At 44.2% G+C, this 15543-nt stretch overlaps 1 protein-coding gene across 1 annotated transcript in view; it reads right to left on the bottom strand.

The window, feature by feature from the left end:
• VPS35L (VPS35 endosomal protein sorting factor like) overlaps positions 1-15543 on the bottom strand; it is a 59491-nt gene that overhangs the window by 13063 nt on the left and 30885 nt on the right. The window contains exons 25-26 of the mRNA XM_065644586.1: positions 15241-15318; positions 12911-13025 (exon numbers count right to left, since the gene is read on the bottom strand). Of these exons, the coding sequence (XP_065500658.1) occupies positions 12911-13025; positions 15241-15318 (193 nt within the window). The remainder of the gene's footprint in view (positions 1-12910; positions 13026-15240; positions 15319-15543) is intronic.

Below are 15543 nucleotides of genomic sequence, written 5' to 3'. Positions count from 1 at the left end.
CCCCCAGGAGAAGGACTTGTGGTGCTCGGGGGTGAGAGAATGGACATGAGCCTCCACGTGTGCTCACAGCCCAGAAGGTTGATTATACCTTGGGCTGCATCCCCACAGCGTGGGCAGCAGGTTTGGTGGGATCCTGCCCCTCTGCCCCGCTCGGTGAGACCCCCCTGCAGTGCTGGGCCAGCTCTGGGTCCTCAGCACAGGACACATGGACCTGCTGGAGAGGGGCCAGAGGAGCCCCAGAAATGATCCGAGGCTGGACCAGCTCTGCTGGGAGGACAGGCTGAGAGAGTTGGGGGGTTCAGCTGGAGAGGAGAAGCTCCAGGGAGACCTTATTGTGGCCTTTCAGTGCTTAAAAGGGGCTGATAAGAAAGATGGGGACAGACTTTTGAGTGGGGCCTGTTGCGGTTTTAAACTAAAGGAGGGAGATTCAGGCCGGACATGAGGAAGGAACTGTTGGCCCTGAGGTGGTGAGAACCTGGCCCAGGTTGGCCAGAGAGGTGGTGGATGAACCATCCCTGGAGACATCCCAGGCCAGGCTGGACGGGGCTCTGAGCAACCTGAGCTGGTGCAGATGTCCCTGCCCATGGCAGGGGGGGCACTGGGGGAGCTGGGAAGGGCCCTTCAGCCCAAACCATTCTATGATTCTATGATTCTGAAACTATAATTCTTCCTCCTTTGTTTAACAAGAGGACAACATTGATTCAAATATATTGCATATATAATAAAAAAATACATAGCACACAATACAAAGTTGACTTATCTAAATAAATGCTTATGCCAGGAGAATGGGGAATCCAAAGGGGAGGAGAAAGCATATTAGATCATGCTAACTTGTTCACAAATTCATTTCCAAAAGGCTGTTAAAGTTATAAGTATGGACAACTTCATTTCTCTAAGTATTTACAGTCATCAAAAGTAAAGTACTAATATAGGACCAGAACCTGAAGTATTGCTGGTTACCTAGATAAAATGATTCTTTCCCAGAATCGCAATACAGGAATTACAGAAACCATCCACCATTATGGCCTTAGCAATATAGCTATTAAGAGGTTTTTCATAAGTTTTATATCTCTAATCCTAGAAAAACAAAACCAAAAACCCAACAACAAAAATGAAAACAAACCCCACAACAACACGCACTAGAACATATATCCCTCAGTTTATTAAGCTAATACTCAAAAATTAAAAACAACAGTATTTTCTCTCTTGCCCCAGAACACCTCCTATATATACTAAGAGTTCGCCAAAAAAAAAAAAATCCAACAGCAACGTTCTTTTGCACTTTCTTAGCTACACTTCAAAATATCCAAGTATCCAAATCCCATTTAGGTTATTTAGTCATATATTTCAAAGCATCCTTCAGAATTCATACTGTATCTTTATTTTACAGGAACAGAGACTGAGGCCATGGAATCAAGTTTTAGCAAAGAGAAAAAGAGAATTCTTGGTGAAAGCCAAGAGGTGTTACATGGCTGGAAGGAGACAACCGCGGGCAGGCGTGTGGGGGCATTTCGAGGAGTGCAGCTTGCTCTGGAAAAATTCATTTGAGCACATGAAATCCAAGCAAATTTTCTAAATATAGTACCGACTGGTACCTAATTTAGGCTTATGAGGAATACCAGGGAAACATGTGCTTTGGAAAAACTGTAATTCTTCTGACTCTTATTTCTTTTTGGTGCACGAGTGCTCAAGCCCTTCTGAACTTTTCAGTGCTTCGAACGCAGATCCCTCCAGTCAAACATCATACTTCCTTTTACTCTGCACATTTATTTTGAAGTGAAAGAATGTTTTTTATTTATTTCAAACAACATATAAGTTTACACCGCCAACCCAAAGGAAGGTAAGTAATCCTTCTCTGAGCTTTATTAGAGGAAAGCAGCAGCAGATGTTCATTCTAGCACAAGTAAATGAATCCTTGTCACTTGCACAGTTGCCTCAACAGAAAAAAAAGTGCGTGTCCCACATCACTATATAACCAAAACATGTGGCCAGACAAAAGAAAAAATGTGTCTCAGAAAATAGTCTGCATATCAAAGCACCCATGTCTGTGCAGAGAACACTCCTGCCTTCTGTAGTTATTTGCTAACGGGACAGCAATGCTCCGTGCAACGAGCAGAGCTCCCAGAGCTCCCGGCAGCTCACCTGAGCTCGCCTGCCCCCCGCCCACACACCCTCCTCGGAACTTCTGCCTCAGCACAAACCCCAATCCTCTTCTCTTTGCTGTGAACAACTGCCCTTTGATTCGATTTAGTTTCTTAACCTGCTGTTGCTGCAAACGAGAGCTGCCTGCTCATCAGGTGAAGCAGCCTCAGAGACGGGACATCCCCTCTACTCTGCCCTGGTGAGACCCCATCTGGAATATTGTGTCCAGTTCTGGGCCCCTCAGTTCCAGCAGGACAGGGAACTGCTGGAGAGAGTCCAGCGCAGCCACGAAGATGCTGAAGGGAGTGGAGCATCTCCCGTGTGAGGAAAGGCTGAGGAGCTGGGGCTCTGGAGCTGGAGAAGAGGAGACTGAGGGGTGACCTCATTCGTGGGGATCAATATGGAAAGGGGGAGTGTCAGGAGGATGGAGCCAGGCTCTTCTGGGTGACAACCAGTGATAGGACAAGGGGCAATGGGTACAAACTGGAACACAGGAGGTTCCACTTAGAGATGAGAAGAAACTTCTTCATGGTGAGGGTGCCAGAGCCTGGCCCAGGCTGCCCAGGGAGGTTGTGGAGTCTCCTTCTCTGCAGACATTCCAACCCGCCTGGACACCTTCCTGTGTAACCTCATCTGGGTGTTCCTGCTCCGGCGGGGGGATTGTACTGGATGCGCTTTCGAGGTCCCTTCCAGTCCCTGACATTCTGGGATTCTGCGACAGGAGCTCTGGTCAGAGCAGTGTGAGCCCAGCTGCTCTGCGGTGCTGCTGAGCAGACAGGCCTCTGCCCGGCCTGCGACACCCTCCTCTGTGGCCATCGCCCCGTCCCTCCCAGGGCAGCGCAAGCCGGTGCCGCCCGCCCCGTGTGCTGCTGTCCTGGTCACTGCACAGCCCTGTGCGTGGGTCACCTGCGCCCAGGGGCTGTCACCACCCCAGCACAATGGGGAGACCACAGAGCTCTCGCTCCTGCACTTGTGACATTTCTTCCTCGCCTTGTTCCCCCTGCCCCTCATACAGCGCAGCAAGATTGTTCTGGGAGTTACTGAAAAACATCTGAACGACAACACAGTTGTTGGTCCCAGCCAGCACAGGTTCACGAGGGGAAAGTCTTGCTTGTCAAACTTAATTTTGTTCTACAACAAGGTTACCCACCTAGTTGAGGAAGGGAAGCCTGTCAATGTAACGTTTTTGGATTTCAGTAAAGCCTTTGATGCTGTCTCTCACAGTCTCCTCCTGGCCAAGATGTCCAGCACACAGCTGGGTGAACACACAGCGCAGTGGGTGAGCAATTGGCTGACGGGCCGGGCTCCAAGGGTTCCAGTAAATGGGGTCATGTCAGGCTGGCGACCTGTCACTAGCAGGTTCTGCAGGGATTCATTTCAGGGCCAGCGCTCTTCAATGTCTTTATAAATGACTTAGACTCAGGACCTGAGTAAGTAAAGTAAAACTAAGTAGGTTTGCTGACGACACAAAATTGGGAGGAGCTGTCAACACTCTGGAGGGCAGAAAGGCCCTGCAGAGGGATCTGGACAAACTGCAGAACTGGGCAAAGTTCAACAAGGGCAAGTGCTGGATTTTGCACCTGGGACACAGCAGCCCTGGCTGTACAGACAGACTGGGGGACGAGATGCTGGAGAGCAGCTCTGCGGAGAGGGATCTGGGGGTTCTGGTCGACGTCAAGTTGAACATGAGCCAACAGTGTCCCTGGAGCCAAGAGGGACCCGTGTCCTGGTGCATCCAGCACAGCACGGCCAGCCGGGCAGGGAGGGGATTGTCCCGCTCTGCTCTGCGCTGAGGCGGCCTCACCTGGAGCATTCGCTGTGTGCAGGGCTGGGGACACAGGGTAAAAGGAGATAAAGCTACTGGAGACTGTCCAGAAGAGGCTACGAAGTTGGTGAAGGTTTGGAGGGGAAGCCGTATGAGGAGCGGCTGAAGTCCCTGGGTTTGTTCAGCTGGAGCAGAGGAGACTGAGGGCAGAGCTCATGGGGCTGCAGCTTCAGCCAGGGGAGCAGGAGGGGCAGGGCTGAGCTCTTCTCTCTGTGACAGTGACAGAACCCAGGGAATGGCAGGAACATGTGCCAGGGGAGGGGCAGCTGGACATGAGGAAAAGGTTCTTCACCCAGAGGTGCTGGACACTGAACAGGCTCCCCAGGGAGGTGTCCCGGCCCCAACCTGACAGTGTTCAAGAAGAGACTGGACAACATCCTCAGACACACGGTGTGACCTGTGGGGTGTCCTGTGCAGGGACAGGAGTTGGGCTCCATGATCCCTGGGGGTCCCTCCCAACTCAGAACATTCTGTGATTCTATAAGGCAAACCAAAAAAGCAATAAAGCATTAAAGCGATTAGTTGCTTTTTCTATTAGAGAGGTATTTTACTTGGCTACATCTAGAAGTACTGGCAAAGGAGAATACGTTCACTTTGCTACAAGTTCAGCCAATCTGTGCTGAACACAAAATGGTTCTTACGCTGGACCACTAAAAGAACATTTGTCCAAGGTATATGTGCTTCATAAGAAGCAAAAATGAAGTAAATTCAAATTAATGCAAAGGTTTTATTACAGAGTTTGCCAAACACTAACTGTCCTCAGACACTACCATCCTATTCACTTGCAGAGTGGTGTCAGTTTGCATCACATGCTCAGAGTTTGCAGGAAAGTTCACTAAATAGATTGTCACAGAAGTGCTATTTTCTTAGTAAGAATTAAATAAGCATTGTATTTAATTCTGAATTACACTAATTATGAGGTTATGCAACAGTGCTTTCTCTATACCTTTTAAAAGTCAAATTATAAAGCTATTGCTATAGATGTGTTTCAAGAGACCCACATACATACACCCACTTAATCTGGCTTCCCAAAGGTATAAGGTATAAAATGCACCGAAAAACCACAATGGTGATATGTTCTTGATTTAAAAAAAAAAAAAAATTTAAAAAAGCCTGCCTCCACCGAAGGATGCTGCTCTTTTATCTGTGGCACTGCTCCTCAAGTGAGCCACTAAGTCGGATCAGGGGGGACCAGCCTGCGCATGGCAACAAACCGTCCTGATAAAGTCTCCCCAGCTTGCTGTTGCATCTTGTGCAGCGCTCTGAACATGACATACCTCATGCTTCGCTAAATTCATCCTTTCACAGCAGCTCCTTCACTTTGGTTGACCATAATCCTACAAAGCCTTCCCCCGAGCAGATGTGCTGACCTTCAGGCTACAAAAACTAAGTCTTGCATATCCAAGTCGGCACTTCCAGTAACGCTCTCCTACAGAAAAAGCAATATATCTACCTCCCTATGTTTCTACATAGCAATCTCTACATATAAAAATGTAGCTTACATTGTATTTGTTGCATCTATGATAGTCAATTAAACTGTACTAATGTAAGATTTCAGGCAGGCAAAAAAACCAAGGAAGAGCAAAGCCATTAGAGATGGGGAAACAATTAAGTTCCTTAAGTCCACCTTCAAAGAGCAAAAGAGTCTGACATACTCACACAAACTATTTTTAGTCACGGATACAATTACACGAGGCTACGTCCACCCAAAGGACAAAACCAGGGACCACGCGCAGTCTTCTCCATTCCACATCACCTTCGTGTTCTACAACACTGTCAGGTGGATTTTAACACTCCAAAGATTTTGCTTCCGCATCTGACAGATGTTGGAAATTTAATGAAGGTTTGTACTCCAGTGCAAAAAAGGAACGGGAAGCAAGCATGGGATTTTTAGTTGCCCTTTTTTTTTCCCTGTTAAATAAATTACCACATTACTGTTTTGACAACCAAGCATTGCAAACATTTGGAACAGCTTCTCCTCACATTGGTGAGGTCACTGTGAGAGTTTTGCCACATTGTTGAAATACGTTTTTCCCTTGAGCTATTGAACATTCTCAGTCTTAAAACTCTCTACTCATCACTTCCAATCCAGAAACTACAAAGAATTATTTGAAGTAACAAAGACGAAATAAGAAAATGAATGTGCTGCTGCTCGGTGAACTGGAATGTACTGCGTTAATTCATACTATGAATCAGCTGCAGATTAAAAGGTAATTATATGGATGAAGCTTGCTAGTGCTAGTTTTAGGAATAGCTTTATTATGGATTGTTAACAAGGTGTCAGTACTTGCAGACAAAGGCACACAGAGGCCTAAAGGGAAGGGAAGATTCGTATGAGCAAGAACAACAGATACAAGATATGTTATTCTTAAACTGTAATCAGTAAATGCAACACCCCCACCCCCCAAAACCACAAACAACAAAAAAACCCGTACCAACCACAAATTTCAGCCTGCCTCTCTAAATTCTATGTAATACCTAAAGACTGCGAGGTACAGTTTCAGCTGGTTATTACGAGATGATAAAAAAACCCCAAAACCTCAACTGAGCAGACACACGGAAACACATGATACAGCACTGAAGAATCGATATGGTTTTTGCAGACAGAGATGATTCCTGAGAAGTCTCTCGAGTTTTCCAGAGAACCAGCAAGTTTGTGTTTAAAAGTGACCCAGCCAATGCAAATACTTAGATTTAAAAAAAAAAAAATCATTTAACAATGCCCCTCATGTGCGTGGCTCTTAAAACAACTAAGCTGACAAAAGATAAGGAGAAAAGTCGTCCTGGGGATTCGTAACTCAATAAAGGATGAGGTGGAGGATGGAAGGAGAGGGAATAAAAAGGTTTCACAGCAGAGTGAAACAACCACCATGTTCCTTAAGGTTTTGCAGAGACGTGTCCGTAGGATGAGCTGGAGGGGACGGTGTTTGCAGACCAGCCCAGGCCAGGACTGCAAAATGCTGCAGATGGTTCTCGTGCTTCTGAGCAAGAAAGCAGCAGGTGAAATCTAATATTAGTAAGGCATGTGAGGAATGAAATAGCCCTTGCTACAGCTATAGAAAGATCAACTCTAAATAGGGTATTCGCACTCACAAAAGATTTTGGAGTCATTATAGACAGTTTCCTGAAAACTACATCCCAAACAGCTGCCGAAAACGGAGGGCAATTATAAGAATCATTAGGGCAGGAATGGAAAGCGGAGGTGTCACTGTATCGCACATACAGTGTGTGCATTTACACCTGGAATACAGTCCTGATCTGCCCATTTCCAAAAGGATAAAAACATCATTAGAAAGATACTAAAGCATGGAACTGTTTCCTTATTAGAAAAGACTATACTGACACAGATTCTCCAGGAACTTATCAACTCCATCGTCTCGAAAGTAGTATGAAGAAAACGAACCAAGAAGGAGTGAATTTTTCACAGCATGACGAGCAGATCAGCTGCATGCACTGAAACACCTTTAAAAACCACACAGAAATAAATCCCTAGGGAGCAGATCTCCAAGTAGCATGTAACTGTGCAACTCACTGGCATGTGAGATTAAAGGCCGAAAAGTAAAAATTGGTTAAAAAATAAAATTCCTAAGGACCGGCCCATCTATTTTATTAAATACTATGGTCCATATACAGCCTTTGTTGAAGGATGGATTTACATCACCTGCAGCTGAAAGCATCATTCTACATTATCGCTTCTTGTATGGTCCCTTAGTAGATGCTACTAGAGACTTTCAAAAACAGGTCACGGGCTGGACAAACCTGCAAAACTGACAAACTGAGAGAAAATGCGAGTCTGAAAAGCTTACAGCGACAGAGATGTCATTGCTCTCAAATCCTACAGAACAGCTATTGGCCGGGATTAAGAGAGGAACAAGAAAAAGCTCCGTGAATGAGAGAAGCTTCCAGCTGTGGAAATCCCAGGTAACAGTACAAGTCATAATTTGGTTCAGCTAAAGCAATATTCAGTATTACTAGTAAGCAAACCAGTATCTCATTAGTTTCTCCCAAAGCTACTTTGCTGCCTTGAAGGAGAACAGTATTTAAAAAGCCAACAGAGACAGCATATACCCATCTCAGCAGAGACACAGGAGCCAAGACATCGTAAAATGTGCAATTGAGAAAAACTCTTCAGGTTCTTATTTCTCTAAATTCTTTATCTCAAATTCCCTCTATTTATATTCTCCAAATCTATAAAGATTTTAGGAGATTATGAAGGAATACTAAAAAAATGTTATCCAATGTTACTGAAAAAACACACAAAACATCCTTAGACTATGATTAAAAATTACCGATTAGATATTCCATACCATACTTTCTCCAAGATGTGGCTGAAGCCTGTTATATTTAGAGAACATTCATGGAAAAGTAACATCTTCTGAAGTAGAAAAAGAAATTCCTCTTGCAATCTGCCAGTGAAATTGTGTTTCAGCTACATTGGAAGAACAGAAAAAATATCTAGAAGTACACTAAGCACTATCAGTTGATTTGGCAGACAAAGACCTTCCATTTTTATTAGGTTTTATGTTTAGCAGTACCCCAGTGAAATTAGTCGCACAGTTGAATTACTTAATTCGCTCAGCATGTTACTTCTGAAGCAAGACAAGGATTTCACAGCCTTTAAAACAAAAATACGGCTCAACACACATTCCCAGGAGGTTTTGTCATCTCTCCCCACCTGCTGAATGCTGTGACCAACAACTGAAGAGTCGTGCTGACTGTTCCTTGACAGGGAAAGCAGCATTTCCATGCGGAAGAAATATGCGCAATTAAAGTAATACCTATACCTCAAAAATCCACAAGAGTGACACAATGGAGCATGCATTTAATCTCAATTTAGTCCAAGCACTCCCTATGACAGAAGGCATGACTGATGAGAATTTATTATTCTATGCTGGCAGCATGAAGCATTTAAAAACAAAACCAAAAAACCCCAACGAAATGAAAAGCACATCTCTGTAAAACCCAGCATCTCCCTGTCTCAGGTGGGATCTTAACAGGCTCTCCAGAGGTACAAACTGCATCCAGGACAAAATCACCTAAACCATTTTGAACATAATTACAGATTCATTTTATTTAAAGCACCTCTTGGGCGCTGCAAACAAGAGACAACAGTCATGTTTAATCCATGTTGAACAGCAATACCTGCACAGACATCTGTGGACTTTTCGCCATCCTATAAACTCACGTTTCTGACCCAATTTCATTGTATTAAAGAAAATCTATTCCAAGAAAAATTGCAGTGACAGTTTTGTAAAGCTGCAGTGTTTGGGTGAGCTCAGCCGAGCACCGCAGGGTCGCTGTGGTTCACACGGCAGCCACGGCTCCATCGGGCAGAGGCGGCTGAACCGCCGGACACGAACCGATGAGCTGCTGGGACTGGGACCAGGTGAAACCCCAACCCCATCACTCACAGAATCCCAGAATGTCAGGGATTGGAAGGGACCTCGAAAGCTCATCCAGTGCAATCCCCCCGCTGGAGCAGGAACACCCAGATGAGGTTACACAGGAAGGTGTCCAGGCGGGTTGGAATGTCTGCAGAGAAGGAGACTCCACAGCCTCCCTGGGCAGCCTGGGCCAGGCTCTGCCACCCTCACCATGAAGAAGTTTCTTCTCGTATTTAAGTGGAACCTCTTGTGTTCCAATTTGTACCCATTGCCCCTTGTCGTGTCATGGTTGTCACCCAGAAGAGCCTGGCTCCATCCTCCTGACACTCCCCCTTTCCATATTGATCCCCACGAATGAGGTCACCCCTCAGTCTCCTCTTCTCCAGCTCCAGAGCCCCAGCTCCTCAGCCTTTCCTCACACGGGAGATGCTCCACTCCACTCACCACAGCTGAGCTGCAGCTCTCCAGTTGCTGGTATTTATCAGTGTGATTCTCTGATTGTCAAACTTTATTTGGTTTTATTTATCTTTTAAATTACCCCAATAGATCATTTTACTCCTTTTTCAAGTTACTTGGACAATTTAGAGAAATATTCCTCTTGCCAACGGAAGTCTATTCAGTGAAACTGAATTTTGTTACAAGTTTAGGGGAAAGCTCAGCTCACTGAAATAGCCAGACTGCCTGTAGGAACTTAACAAAAAATCCAAGAATTTAACTTGCTACTCCTCCCCGTCTCCTCTGCCCTGGTGAGGCCGCATCTGGAATATTGTGTCCAGTTTTGGGCCCCTCGGTTCCAGCAGGACAGGGAACTGCTGGAGAGAGTCCAGCGCAGCCACGAAGATGCTGAAGGGAGTGGAGCATCTCCCGTGTGAGGAAAGGCTGAGGAGCTGGGGCTCTGGAGCTGGAGAAGAGGAGACTGAGGGGTGAACTCATTCATGGGGATCAATATGGAAAGGGGGAGTGTCAGGAGGATGGAGCCAGGCTCTTCTGGGTGACAACCATGATAGGACAAGGGGCAATGGGTGCAAACTGGAACACAGGAGGTTCCACTTAGATTTGAGAAGAAACTTCTTCATGGTGAGGGTGCCAGAGCCCGGCCCAGGCTGCCCAGGGAGGTTGTGGAGTCTCCTTCTCTGCAGACATTCCAACCTGCCTGGACACCTTCCTGTGTAACCTCATCTGGGTGTTCCTGCTCCAGCGGGGGGATTGCACTGGATGAGCTTTCGAGGTCCCTTTCGATCCCTGACATTCTGGGATTCTGTGACTCTTTAAAGAGAAAGCGTGTGCACACGTGCATGAGTGCCCCGCTCCTGACGGAGTTGTCCTGTCAGGGACGGTACCTGTCCGTTTCATTTCTATTCCCAGTTTTAAACTGATCAAGATACTTTCAATCAGCATGAAACATAGGTTACACACAAGGCACAACTGCACTTCCTAACCTAATGCTATCATTAACTGCACACTCTTAAAGCTTCACTTTACGCTGCATTGGTTTTAGTAGATCAGTGTCAAATTGGCACTAGTTAACTCTGTTAAGTGACCGGATGTAAATTTTCAGTTATGAATTAATCACTGCTTCTCATACACATGAAATGCATTCAAGACACAGATTAAGCTGTGTTAAAAGTAACTTTCAAGGACACATTATCTGACTTAAATACATCACAATATGCAAAGACATTTCACAAAAAATGTCCCAAGACTGGTGTCACTGTTGCTTAACTGGTTAAGACATGCTAAATTACTCATGCAAGTGACATGTCTCTGAATACAAATTATGCCCAAAACAGCTTTTCTACAGAGCAAAAAAGTGTAGAAACATAACACCTTGGTAAGCGAAGTGAGTTACTGAACACCAGAGTTTTGCACATGCTTCATTTCAACAAAGGCTGAAATGGACCAAAGGCTCCTCTCTCCAGCTCGTGCGTCTGACATTCAGGAGAGAGCGGTTATGCATTTTAGAGATTGAGTTCATGGCACTTTGCATATACCTGCTACCTTCAAAGATTCCAAAGGGGGATCCTGTTCATTGATCGGTGAGTGCCCTGTGTCCACCTGGCAAACAACAGCTGAGAAACCTGACAATTGTTGGGGCACAGAGTCTCACTCAGAGAAGACTTGGATCACAAAAATAGTACAAAAGCAGTTTATAAATTGAAAGATTATTAAACCACAGAGTTGGTCCCACCATGGGCAGGGCATAGTCCTCAAAGACTGAATATTACAGAAAAATTGCTTTGGATTTGCTTCCAACAAGAGATGCACTACAACGCAGCAACAATAACCAAAATTGATACAAAAGATAAGGTAGGCTGGTCAATTAAACAAAGCACCGCTGGAAGAAAAAGCGAGTCCCTTTTTGGTAAACTCTGTTAATCTACAAAGAAACTGCACAATACTCATCACACAACAACAGAGTTTGCAGATCTTTTATTTGCACAACATACTTGGACACAACAGCCAGCTTTACTCTAAATCCCTCTGCTTTGCTACACGGGCAGCACCAGATTCAAAACAAAGAAATACAACTGTCACCCTGTACTAAAAAGTCTTAATCAGCATCCTAAGTCAGGCTGGTTGTGCAGCTGGAACTCACTGGTAAATGCAGAGCTCAGAAAACAAGCTCTCGTGAAGAAGCACGGAGCTAAACCAGAGAATTAATAGTCACAACAAAAGATGTTGTAAAATAATCCCATTTATTACTCTCACAGCTCCACTGAAAACTTGTAAAGGAAAAGCATTTACCATCAGAAAGCAGACATTTAAAGTCAGTATTAAAACTGCAAAACAGAGTAGGATGACATCAATTTAAAAAAGCAAAGAAAGATAGTGCAAACAGTTAAAAGTATGAGAAGACTTTTAGAATTGGGAACTGTCTTCTATTTGTTGACATGAACAGGAACGAGGTCAGATTAAATGGTGATACAGACTTAATGCTCATTCTAATGGCTAAAAACTGTACCCAGGCACTGGTTCAGTCAATAATTCAGATAAAAAAAAAGAAAACCTATTGTTCATTCTTCATATTATCTGGTATTACTCCATTGTTTCACTCTGATAGAGGGGCATATTTTCTTAGCTAAGCATTTACCACACATGTGCTTCCATAGCAAATTTCTGGTGTCATTGACCTATGATTTAATTCTTTTCCAGCTCATTGCAGGATTTTGTTGGCCTGTGAACCAGGTGAACTATTTTCTTTTTCCACAGTTATAATACAGCACATCCTTTGTGATTAGAGTGCTTGCATAATTATGCAAGAGAAAAACATTCCATGCTTTTCATAATTTCTAAGTAATTTAGGACAACCTACCTCACAGCCACGACTGTGTCAACCCGAGTCAGCTGTCTCGGTTATTCAGATCACAAGGTTAGTGTTGGAATTGAAGAGCTGCTTTAATATGACAAGTTTTCACTGTAATAGTGCTTGAAACTGGGCTGTATTTTAATTACATTATAAATGTACTTATATGACTTACAATTTCAACCAAGTTATTATTCACAGCTAGAAATATTCCCGAAATAAGAGAACCTTTAAGGAGACAAATTCGTGCCTTACCTTGTGAAAGGCACTGATTTGCCAGAGCAACCTGTCCAGAGTGTAGATACAGATTAAGACGTGTGAAGATACCACTCAGAGATGGAATTGTAATGAAGCAGAAGGCAACACAAGCCTAAAGCAAATACAAAAATGAAACTGAAGAAAATTCCTAACTCAGAGTTATAGCAATCACAACTGATTTTATACACGGTAAATCAGTTTTGGGACAGACTTTCAATAAAAAGCAAATATTACGTGAAGTCCAAAATCAGCAACTTCAAATTTCTCATTATTATTTCAATAAATATAACACTATTTATTATTATTATGAGTAGATTAGCTCAAAACTTATTCTGTGCCTCTAGCTCAAAGAGTTCTTCACTACTCAATAACCAGCTTGCAGGTCAAGACCAAAATTGAGCTAGCAAAGCAGCCAACTGGTCCTTGGGGACAAACCCTGTCAAACTGGGAAATCAGGCGCACTGGGGACGTTTAGGGGGAAGCAGATCTGGTGTGGGGTGCTGCAGCTGCTGTTGTTACCACGGAAAAGAATGAATCCTGCCTGCAATTGCTAACCTAAAGATATGTAAATCCTTTCAGTTTTAGGTCAGTCTGACAAAGATCAGGGTGACTCTGCAAAACTCCTAATCAGCTTTAGACATTTTGAAGCCCGCACAATTAGCTGAGTCTCGCTTTAACATGTATCTCAAGATTGTTGGATAAAATGTCCTCTAGCTGAACATTGCTCCTTATACGCTAAAATGATTATGTAATGCAATATGCAAATGTGTAACCAATTGGCTCTTTAGCACTGCCCTGAGTAGTGATGGGATTTTGTATATAACGGCTATAATACATATAATTCCTTTTCCTGCTGGCGTGCTGGCTTTGTTCCAGCATCCAGGCTTGCGCAACTCTGCAATAAACATCATCTCAGCTCTTTATGCTACGATTTGGCATTTTTTTTGCACAGCAGGTGACAGAAGCCTGGTTTGGGGGCAACACGGCTGCAGCCCCATTGGAGCAGCCCCCCAGTCAGCTGGAGCACGGAATCCCAGGTACATAGCCCTTGTCCTCGGTCCAGGACATCATACACAGGTGCCATGAACAACAATTCATTAATTAACAATAGCACATGCAAACACCTTCACAACTGTCCTGGTTTTGTTAAAAACAAGACCAGTTCTCTTTTAGTGGATTTTCCTTTCAGCTAAGTTCTTCTAAATACCTTGAAAGTAGCTGCATGTTTTCTCGGACACTGCGCTTCGAAACTGATAAGATGACCAATGGAATGCAGAAGCAGCCTCATGTTTAGATTTATCGCTATAACAACCAAGAATTCTGACAAAATTTCACCAGCGCTGCCGCGAGAGGGGCGTATTTGCAAGGAGGGGTGGACAGAAGAGGTGATCAAGACTGACCAACTGAGTATTCCATCCCATATGCGTCACACACCCTATGAAAGTGGGAGATCACGAGGGTCTCGCTCTCTTTGACCATGGCTGGCATCTGAAGAGGACCCTGCCTGTCGTGCCTGCGATCCCAGGCCTGGTTCCAGATCCTGCATCCCTGAATCCAGTTCTGGTTTACTATGAAGTCCTACCCAGGACTTCTGGGTGCCTGCCCTGCAGCCGCTGAAGTGACACCAACTTCACATTGGGCAATCCTGCGCTACCCCGGGATGTTCAAGATTGGTTTTGTATATTTTGTATATTTTCTCTATTTATTAGCAGCATTAGTAAAGCTTTTAAAACATTTTTTTCCAACTTGCAAGACTCTCTTCCTTATCCTTCTATCACCTTTTCCTATGTGGAGGGGGTGGGGGGGAATTAACAGAGAGCATCTGCCACAGTTTGTCGTCGCCTTGCAATAAATTTTGACAACAACACATGAAGACGAAGACTCTTAGTTGCTAAATTTCAGAGTAGAGGGGAACACAAGCGACTGGCAGAGCCTGTGCATCGTTCAAAGCTCATCTGCCCATATCTATACAGGCTCAGAGGCACTGCGCCCAAAGGGAGCACTTCATTTGAAACCCAAATACTGATTCCAGCTGAACTTTCTAGAATTCACACAAACACTTCTCCAATGAACCTTCCTTTGCACAGGGAGTTGATCTTGCTGCTGTTTAACACAGAGCTGCTATTAGAGGCTTTGGGTCTTATTTTTTCTTAAAGGGCAGCATTTGGCTTCAGGGAGTAAAGATCAACGGTAAAAGAGAAAATGAGACTACAAACAGCGTCAAAAATTACTAACATACTGTTTTTGCAAAAATCATAAACTTAGATGGCAGCAGATAGTATTATTGCTAAGAAGGCAGGCTCAAAGTTTATCAGAGTCAGACCTACCCTGACAAAGGCAGCAGTCTTTCTGGAATGATTTCCTTTCATCACCTTTCTTGTTTCCATTGCTAGTTGGTTCACAGACTACAGATAACAAACAAAAGCAAATAATTATGAAAAATGCATAGATTTATCAGGTCAGCAGCAAATAACAAACTGCTGGTTTTACAGCATGCATTTAAGGAACAGAAACCATCAAAAGGCACCCCGATATGGTGTGCCCTCACTGTACTATTGAGTTTTTACTTGGATAATTTTAGTGACTGGGCCTTAAAGCAAATACGATTCTGAAGGTTTGTAAAGATAGAC

Source organism: Caloenas nicobarica, chromosome 14 (assembly GCF_036013445.1).
Source record: "Caloenas nicobarica isolate bCalNic1 chromosome 14, bCalNic1.hap1, whole genome shotgun sequence".
Lineage (NCBI taxonomy): Eukaryota > Metazoa > Chordata > Aves > Columbiformes > Columbidae > Caloenas > Caloenas nicobarica.
Note: the sequence above shows the minus strand (reverse complement) of the source record. Positions and strands in the feature narration are given on the sequence as shown.